Source organism: Octodon degus, unplaced genomic scaffold (genome assembly GCF_000260255.1).
Source record: "Octodon degus isolate 3935 unplaced genomic scaffold, OctDeg1.0 scaffold00220, whole genome shotgun sequence".
Taxonomy (NCBI): domain Eukaryota; kingdom Metazoa; phylum Chordata; class Mammalia; order Rodentia; family Octodontidae; genus Octodon; species Octodon degus.
Window position 1 is genome coordinate 2135611 of NW_004524796.1, and position 10317 is coordinate 2145927.

General features: G+C 42.2%; 1 protein-coding gene across 1 annotated transcript; it reads left to right on the forward strand.

Annotated features, from left to right (window-relative positions):
• On the forward strand, positions 1-8064 carry Vim (vimentin). The gene is made up of 9 exons (XM_004645190.3): positions 1-711; positions 1348-1408; positions 4034-4129; positions 4220-4381; positions 5080-5205; positions 5527-5747; positions 6294-6337; positions 6737-6822; positions 7704-8064. Exons 1-9 carry the CDS (start codon positions 149-151, stop codon positions 7743-7745), a joined length of 1401 nt encoding a protein of 466 aa, XP_004645247.1. The 5' UTR covers positions 1-148; the 3' UTR covers positions 7746-8064.
• Positions 8065-10317: the final 2253 nt, after the last annotated feature.

Below are 10317 nucleotides of genomic sequence, written 5' to 3' on the forward strand. Positions count from 1 at the left end.
GGGGTCTCGTCCTCTGCCACTCTTGCTCCGGGGTCTCCGCGCCAGAGACAAGGCAGCGCTTTCCCGCCAGCACCCACCTCGCCCTCGCTCGCTCGCCTCTGCTCCCGGAGCCGATCGCACGGCCCACCGTCACTCTCCCTCCGCCGCTATGTCCTCCAGGTCCGTGTCCTCGTCCTCCTACCGCAGGATGTTCGGCGGCTCCGGCACCGCCAGCCGGCCGAGCTCCAGCCGGAGCTACGTGACCACCTCCACCCGCAGCTACAGCCTGGGCAGCGCGCTGCGCCCCAGCACGAGCCGCAGCCTCTATGCCTCGTCCCCCGGTGGCGCCTATGTCACTCGCTCCTCTGCCGTGCGCCTGCGGAGCAGCGTGCCGGGGGTGCGGCTGCTGCAGGACTCGGTGGACTTCTCGCTGGCCGACGCCATCAACACCGAGTTCAAGAACACCCGCACCAACGAGAAGGTGGAGCTGCAAGAGCTGAACGACCGCTTCGCCAACTACATCGACAAGGTGCGCTTCCTGGAGCAACAGAACAAGATCCTGCTGGCCGAGCTCGAACAGCTCAAGGGCCAGGGCAAGTCACGCCTGGGGGACCTCTACGAGGAGGAGATGCGAGAGCTGCGCCGGCAGGTGGACCAGCTCACCAACGACAAAGCGCGCGTGGAGGTGGAGCGCGACAACCTGACCGAGGACATCATGCGCCTCCGGGAGAAGTAAGGCGATGCCCTGCACCTCGCGGGCCCCCATTGGGTGCGAGGGAGGGAGCTAGAAAGAGGGATCCTCGCCAAGGGCTGCCACGCCCTTGGGCAAGGCCGCCGGGGGGAAGGCGAAGAAACTGGGCTGTAGCTCCGCCCTGAGCCCAGACCTTGCGGCCAGCGTTTCCCCTATGCAGCCCCCATAGCCCGAAACTCCTCATTTCCAGTTACAAGGCTTTTAAGATTACCATATTAACTGTAGCTAAAGGTCCTCGGACCCATTAGATTCCCCTAAACTTTCAGAAAGTTTCCTGGCCCCTTAGAGCGGGCTGCCAGGTACCCGACGGGAGGAGGGAGGGCCGCTGGCTGTGAAGCTCTCCAAACAAAGGGAGGCCGGGGGCTTCTCGGGGCGGGGCGGAGCGGGGTGGGGTCCTGCGGATCTGTCGGGCAACCTTGATCGCCTCTTTGCATTGTGCCCTATTTGAGCTAAAAGATGAGGGCAGTGGTTCTGAAAGCCACAAGTCGCGGGTGCTGGCGAGGGCGGGGCAGCAGCTCTGGTCTGGAAGAGCAGCGACTGCGACGTGGAGTTGGGTGTGGCCGCCCCGCCCCTGGCGGTTTCCCAGTTCCCCTTTGGTTCATGTGCAACTTTTTCAGATTGCAGGAAGAGATGATGCAGAGAGAGGAAGCCGAAGGCACCCTGCAGTCTTTCAGACAGGTTTGTAGACTAGCTTCTCTTCCCATTTGTTGCCAGCACACCCCGTCCGACCCACGCAGCCACCCGCAATTCTAAGTTACTTCACCCCACCCTCAAAAGTGCAAAACTTCACTTCCCTCTCTAAAGCCCCCTAGTGGCAAAAAGAATCCAAAGTGAGCTTTTGGAATAAAAACCCTTGAATGATTTCAGCTGTTCTTTGGGGCAGAAAGAAGCTTTTAACATTTTGTTTCAAGATTTTTGCATGACGTTCAGATTTCGAATAGTTACAGTTTAGTTTAGAATGTGATTTGCTTCAGCCACTTTGGCTAATTAGTACAAGTTGACAAAAAGCACAGTTAGGCCTTGTAGTTTAACTGTAAAGTATATTGGAGGATAAAAAACTTAGTTTAACCGGAATTAAGCCAGCAAATTTCTTTTTTCTTTTCTTTTCTGCACGTTCCATTGTAGCATTAAAGTTAAATGGTATCACTATGCACAACTATTTTGTGATCTAATAAGGGTGAAAAGGAGCCATCTGTCCCTGCTGAAGGGTATTAATGGTTTCTATGGACTTCACAATGGAATGTAGATACAGAAGTTCTGGCAAGTGTGATGGCTCTGGACAGAAATAATAGCAAGCTTTGTGTTCCCAGAGCAGCCCCTCAACAGGCTACATTTTTATTGAATATGTAATGATGTAAGCAGAGCTCTAATTGGACACAAGTATTTGCTAACTTCCGTTATCTAATGTCTGGCCCAGATTTGGGAAATATTGTGCGTGAAAAGTTATTAAAACTATAATCACTCCTCACATGTTGAAATGCCTTTCTTCTTCGCTGGGTTTTTATATTCTTTAGCACTTTCTCCAAAAATTAAAATAAGCCCAAGGCTAAAGACTGGAATCTTCTAAAAAGGTTTTCTTTTTGTTGTTGCTATTCCAAAGTTAGATGAACTTCAGGGATGGTTAATTTCAAATTGGAATCCCAAGGAGGGAAGATTCCTAGCATAGTTTTATTCTTAGGAATGTTTGCTGAAATTGGCTGCAAAATGCTGTCAGATAATTAGTTTAGGATAACATTTTGAAGCTGAAACACGTTTGCCAGATTTCCTGAAATGCAACAATATGAGTTCATTTTAGTCACTGAGCATTTATCGTCATTGTTCCTGTAAATTATTTTTGTAGAACAAGAAGTTAATAAAGCAAACAAATATAAAAAGATCCTCTGTTTACAAACTAAAATCTTCATTTTCTTAATTGAACTTTTAAAAAGTGCTTTCTAAAATATCTTTTATATCTTTATTAGAGTATAATAAGGAGCAAAAGTTGTTTCCCATTCCACTTATAATTAGTATTACCTTTTTTTTTTTTGTATTTTAGGGAAGGGTCTACAGGGTGCTCAGGGTCTCACTACTAGATCTGACTCATATTGATCGGCCTGTTTACAGCCTCCCAAGAGCTGGGATTACAGGCGCATGCCACCACGCCCAGTCCCAATTGCTGTCTCAGTGTGTCCCAGAGGTGGGGCCAGAATGGCAGACACAGGGATTGAACCCCCAGCCCCTATGCCTGCTTGTAGGCACTTTTGATCTGCTGAGCTATTTGGCCAGCCCAGTATTACCTTTAATTATTTATTATTTTTCCACAAAAGTGATGAAGTAGATCCAAGGCTATAAAAGACAGTTCAAATACAGTGGCTTACAAGATGAGGGCATAAATATCCTCATGTCATTCCCTTGAGAAGAAAGGAAATCTTAGTTGCAGGACTGCACATTCTGGTTTGGAATGTAGCATTTGATAAATGATACAAACATAAGGGTGTAACATCAGCAAGAATTCTATATATGGTTTCACTGTGTTCCATGCAAGCATTTTGACCAGTCATTCTGAAACCAGCAAAGTAACGGAACCTGACAGGGTGACAGGTGAATAAGATGGACACACCCTTGGAGGATGAATGAAGGGAGTGTCAGGAGAAAACATTCACCATAGAAGGCCTAAGAAATGTGGCTCAGAGTTCAATTTCTTTTTTCCATGTTTGCTGGAACTGAACCCTTACCCATGTATTTCCTGAATTGGACCACTGGTTTCCTACTTGATACAAATCTTGTAACATGGATGCTAGGTAACTGAGCACTTGCCATGAATCCTAAGGATAAGTATCAGAATGCTTGCATGGAGGAAAAGAAGAAAGCTTGGGCTCATGCTCAAACTGTGGAAGCACAAGCTTTTTGTTCTATGTGTATCGGTGTATGCGTGAAGTTGTGAAGCCGGACCAATCTCTAACATCATCTTAGTACATGAAATTACAAAGACAGATGTTTAAAATGCTGAAACACTGACTATAGCTTTTAAAAACAAAACTTCACTGGCAAAAATGTTGCTTCAAAAAGAATTGACATTAATTGTGATGATGTACATTCATTTAATTTGTCTATTAGCCACCTTTGCAACAACATAATGGGTCCCAATTCAAATTTATAATTAAGCAAAGAAAGCACAGTGAAGTGACTTTTTTCCTCAAAAGTCACATCGTTTATCAACACCTTTCCTGTACTATAGAGACCAGGTTAATTGAAAATGAATCAGTGAGATAAACCATAGGGTTGAGCATTCCCTGTATCCTAACGTCTTTCTTTTCAATACAGGATGTGGACAATGCATGTCTGTCACGTCTTGACCTTGAACGCAAGGTGGAATCCTTGCAAGAAGAGATTGCCTTTTTGAAGAAACTGCATGATGAGGTAAGGGAGATGACTTCCCACAAATGAATGGGGGAGAAGCTGCCCCTGTGCTCCACACAGCTGACCTTCTGTCTGTCTGTCCTTTCTCAGGAGATCCAGGAGCTACAAGCACAGATTCAGGAACAGCATGTCCAGATCGACATGGATGTTTCGAAGCCTGACCTCACGGCTGCCCTGCGTGACGTACGTCAGCAGTATGAGAGTGTGGCTGCCAAGAACCTCCAGGAGGCCGAGGAATGGTACAAGTCCAAGGTAGGAGACAAGCCTGGGTGTGGAGAACAGAAGAGAAGCACCTCAGTCTGACAACATCACACCTGTTATCTGGGATTCCCAAGCCTCCTCTACTGCCACTCAAAAGCTGGCTTGGTTGTGTTCACATTTGGTTGTCACAGCCTCTACCACCATGCAGTGTCTCTTTTAAAATAGCAGATTCATTCCCACCATCCTATACCCTACCTCAAAGAGATCCCCAATACCACATCCTTCATGGCTACCTTTTTTTTTTTTTTTTTTTTTTTTTAACACATCTTTTTGAGACCGTTTCACTCTGTAGTTCAGGCTGGCCTTAAATTCACTACACTGGGGTGTAGGCCTCCAGGTTCATCCACTGAAGTGCTGGAATTATAGGTGTGCACTGCCAGGCTTGGCTTTTTACCATTTTAAAATGAACAGAGAAGAGTTAATTATGTTTGAACATATCAGCAGGGCCGGGGAGATGGCTCAGTGGAATAAGTGCTTCCCTGGCAAGTGCCAGGGTCTGAGTTCAATCCCTGGGTCCACCAAAACAAAGCAAAGCAAAACAAAACAAAACAAAAAAACCTGTCAGCATTCAGTGTTCTTTCTCTGGCTTTCAAAACACATCCAGCCATATTCCTGACAGCACAGTCAGAATTGTTTTGTTCCCTATGTATTGAATGTGGGCCATCTCCTTTCTGATTTCTCCCTGACAGTTTGCTGACCTCTCCGAGGCTGCTAATCGGAACAATGATGCCCTGCGCCAGGCCAAGCAGGAGTCCAATGAGTACCGGAGACAGGTGCAATCCCTCACCTGTGAAGTGGATGCACTTAAAGGAACAGTGAGTACTGCACCACAGCAAAAGTAGGAAAACCATGAGCTTGGACCCATTGTGTCCAATATATGAATATAAATGTGTATTTTTATCTAAAGAAAAAGAGTTATCAAGACTCTTCCAAAGCACTTGATGGGGTGCTTGGACCAGAAGATCTAGGCTTATATACACCACTGCTTCCTGTAGGAGGGACTTGTATCTTCCATATGAAATTAGAGTGGGCATCATTTTCCACTAAGGGAAATCATAGCACAGTCTGCAACTGACACTGCTCATAGCTAGGTGTTTCTAGAAACTAACATCAAAAACCCTTCTGACCTCCTGCAGAACGAGTCCCTGGAACGCCAGATGCGTGAAATGGAGGAGAACTTTGCTGTCGAAGCTGCTAATTACCAAGACACTATTGGGCGTCTGCAGGATGAGATTCAGAACATGAAGGAAGAGATGGCACGTCATCTTCGTGAATATCAAGACCTGCTCAATGTTAAGATGGCTCTTGACATTGAGATCGCCACCTACAGGAAGCTGCTGGAGGGCGAGGAGAGCAGGTATGGAAGCCAGATTTTCATTAGGAAATCAACATTTGCTAGCTACCTGCCACTCGCTTTATGTACATTGTCTCTCTCATTCAGTCTTTCACCTATTTCTTCAGGGTCATTCCTTTCCACTTTTTAGAGGTGAGGTACCTTAGAGCCACACAGAATAACTTGCCATAGTCAGCTAATTAATAGCAGTGCTAGGATTTAAACCCACAATGTTATCAAAGCCAACAAAAGTGCCTCTAGTTCCCTGCAAGTGCCCCTGTGAAGAAAATGCTTAAAGTATTTTAAGTGTACTGAGACTAACACTGGCTAAATGATTCTGAAACAAATTCCTAGCTTATGAATCACAAGAGTAGAATTTTATTTGAGGAAAAAAGGAAGTGTAGATTTGTCCCTTGTTAAAATTATTTCCCGGTGGTTCCCTGGCAAGCGCAAGGGCCTGAGTTCAATCCCCAGTTCCACCAAAAGAAAAAAAAAAAAGGAAAAAAGAAAAAAAAATTATTTCCCAATAATGTTCCTTTATTTATTTATTTATTTATTTTTTTTTTATAGGATTTCTCTGCCTCTTCCAAACTTTTCTTCCCTGAACCTAAGGGGTAAGCATTTTGTTACCTTTCATGAAACATTCCACTGGTCATTAGCATTCTATTTATGGTAAAACACTCATTTTTGTGATACATAGAAAATGCCATGCAAGAGAAAATTCTATAAAATATCCTTATTTTCAAATTCAAGTCCTCTCTTGCACTCCATGTTGGCAGTTCAGTGTCAACTCCATTTTACTTCATCCTAATAAAGCACACACTAAAGTACTACCCCATCCTAAGGCTAAAGTCACTGGTATTTGGTGCTGGATTTTCAAACAGATACAACTTTGCAGACTTATTTGGAAGTAGCATTTTTAAATATTTACAAAAAATATAAACAAACAAAATCTGAATTTTTTTTTTTCTTAATTTCATTTTTACTCATTGTGGACATGTTTCTTTCTTCAGAAACCAATCTGGAATCTCTTCCTCTGGTTGACACCCACTCAAAAAGGACACTTCTGATTAAGACAGTTGAAACTAGAGATGGACAGGTTGGTATTTTGAAAATAAAATAAAACAAAATCATTGGGAAAAATTTTTATGAAACAAATAAAAGTAAAAATGAAATATAAAAACAGTAATTCGTACAGGAACTGATACCTCTTTTAAATCAGCAAACCTGTATACATCAGATATAGCTAGGTAATTTGAGAGGTTCCCATTTCTTTTATGACTAAAGAAAAAAAAAAAACCTGAATTGGTCCTTATTCCAGTAACACATACTGCCAACTAATTATTTGGATCCTGAATATAAAGATAACAGTTCTTCTTGAGCCCCAAAATAGTGGGAAATGGTAATAATTTGTTTAACTTACTTCCTAGTCTAGCTTTGTGAGAGTACCTCACTAGACTACCCCAATATCCAGAGTGTTTTGATCCTGGACACATAGACCACACTTACCACCACCTAGGGGCACCTAATCCTGCTTTACAGTACAAGGAGGTGCCATAGGATCAGGCAAGTCTTGCTAACTCTGCCAGGAAAGAGATGTTTGTAATTTATTACAATTATGAAATCTTACCTTGCACATAGATCTAAAATGTACTTGTACATTTTAATGTGTCTCAATCGCTTTAAACTTTATGGCATAGGATTAGCATGGAACCTCTCATAAATAAAATTTTAAGAATTTTCTTTGTGTACATCACATTTCATTGACTACTTTTATGCCTGTAGGTGAAGGGTGTCTTACATATGCATCTGTCCCTCAGTGCTATAATCCTTGCCAGGAAGAGTGAGCATAACCTTTTAATTTGCACAATGAATTATGTGTGTTTAGTAGGATTTCTCCCTGACATAGCTCATAGGATAATTTTAACTTCTACATGGCATATCACATTTTGAGTGGAGTTTATTTATTTTTTTTAACAGGTTATCAACGAGACTTCTCAGCATCATGATGACCTCGAATAAAAAGTGCACATCCTTTGTGCAGCAATATATTACCAGCAAGAATAAAAGAGAATTCCATATCTTAAAGAAACAGCTTTCAAGTGCCTTTCCGCAGTTTTTCAAGAGCGCAAGATAGATTTGGAATAGAAGTAAACTCTAGTTCTTAACAACAAATACTCCTAAAAGAGTTAGAAAAAAGTTTACAACATAATCTAGTTTACAAAGAAGTCTTGTGCTAGAATACTTTTTAAGAAGTATTTTTGAATACCATTAAAACTGCTTTTTTCCAGCAAATATCTGACCGACTTGTTTCTGCTTCAATAAATCTTTGGAAAAACTCCTCTGCTGTGTTATTTATATTATACTCAAACAATTCTGCCTTTGGCTTTATTGCTTAATTTTCCACTACAATTATGCTTAGGTTTAAAGTTAATAAATTCACCTCTTTTCTGCTTGAGGTGCAGCTTTTAATTGGGTCATTTTAAATAGAATTCACTTCTTTTTAATTGTTACGTTTTTAAAAGAATTTACACTGAAAGTGTAGTTTGGTGGTAGAGCACATGCTTAGCATGCATGAGGTCCTAGGTTCAATCCCTATCACCCCCAAAATAAAAATAGATGTGCAGATGGTCCTCAACTTAGGATGGCTCAACTTCTGGATTTTTTTTTTTTTACTTCACAATGATGCAGAAGTTATATGCATTCAGTAGAAATTATACCTTGAATTTTGGTCTTTTGGGGCTGCTGCTATGTGGGACAATACCACATACCAACCATCCAATCATGAGGGGAAATAATGAATGTCCCACAGTGCCCTGTGTTGGTAAACTGATGTTTAGTGAGGTAGCTTTAGTACATGCATTTTTATTTTATGATGCTTTTATGGTGAATTTACTGGAACACAGACAACCCCACTGTCATTAGATGGCTCTATGTGTAATCAAATCACTTGCATAAAAATAATGACAGTTCTTTAAAATGAGTTCAGCTGGTTCCATGCCCTACATGTGATTTCAATTCTAACAAAGTAACAGACTTCCTAACATGAAAAAGAAAATCTTTCTGGTGCCTGCAGCATACGAGTAGCGCAAATTCCACTGTGCAGTTTACAGCATCCAGCAATGGCTGAGATATTTGCTAGCAAGAATAGAATAGAATGGGAAAAGTTCCCTGGGTTCCAATTTATAAAACTCACCTGCTTTGATATATGTATAAGTCATATCTATTTATTTTTTTTTTCATTTTTGTCTCTCTGGTCTTCCCACCACAGCCATCCGTGCTATCATTCAAGGCAGTGCCTGTGCAGTAAATACATAATGGCTATTTTTTAGTGACATTGGTTTTTGGAGGATGATGTCAGACATAAAATAAAAATCTCTACCTTTTTTTTTTTTGAGAGATGAAATTTCTGCATGTGAATCATGTGGCAAACCGATGCTAACTGCAAGTGTAATAAAATCTCAAACCTGGAGCAATGGGAATAAGTCTAGTCATGAAGAGCCCCCCCTCCCAAGGCCACTACATGTTTGCAGGCCAAGGAGGATGGAGAAAAGTTGGATAAGAAGAAGAGGGGACATTTCTCCTGGAAGCAACAGAGTTGCAATGATTGATAGCATGTGTTCTAAAATTAAACTCCTCTGGGTACCTCCCTGGACTCTTCTTTCTCTCTAATTCCTGTATTATTACTATCCCCTCTCCTCTAGGAATAATGCAGCAGCTATTTGTTGTCATTATTCTGTGCTTGCATTTGCCTTATCTCATAAGGCAAAGATAGTTCACCCAAAGCCTGCTCCTCTTCTCTCCCCTGTAGGCAGTGATACTAGCTGGGATTTCCATCATTTTCTGACTAGAGGCACTGGAAGATTAAAGATCAGCTACCATACCAATTTGATTTGAAACTGTCTCATTGCTATTTGTTTCTCAATAAAATTATGGGAAAAAATAAATAAAGATCAGTTACCAGTGTGAGGCCTAGGTGACTCGCCTGGAATGGTCGGTCCTATTTTACCCCTTACGCATCAGCACAATTACTAGTAGTGCCTCTTCTGACTCACATGTGTGTCAGGTTGACAGGGCATTACCCCTGGCCATCCTATCTCTAAAGTTATGGGACAAGACAGGCTGTTAATTCTGGGATTCCTTGAGGATTCTTGGCCCCCTCATTCCTTACATTACAAAACTGCCATGTTAAATGGTATAATCACCATTATGGGTGGCAGCAACAACATCTTTAGTCCCCTAAGAACTGTTTCTATTTGGATTTTGTTTCTATCCTTTAGCCATTTTCACTACTGTTCTCCCTCAACCTCCTAATCTGATTTCTTCCACATCCTTTTCCATTTCTATACTCTCTTTGGCTTAGATTAAAGGCATCGCAGGAGTCCTTCAGGCCCGTGTTGCTCTTCTTTACACATATGAATCATTAGTATTAAAATAATTAAAGTGAGTCACAGTTTCATGTATTGGGAGTGAGTGGGTGGACACATCAGGACAATAAGGAATTCTGCTCAGACACACGTGGATTCCCCACCCTCCAAAATCCTTTACAGCTCTTTTAAAAATCACATTGCAGAAGTGGAACAAAATGAGTTGG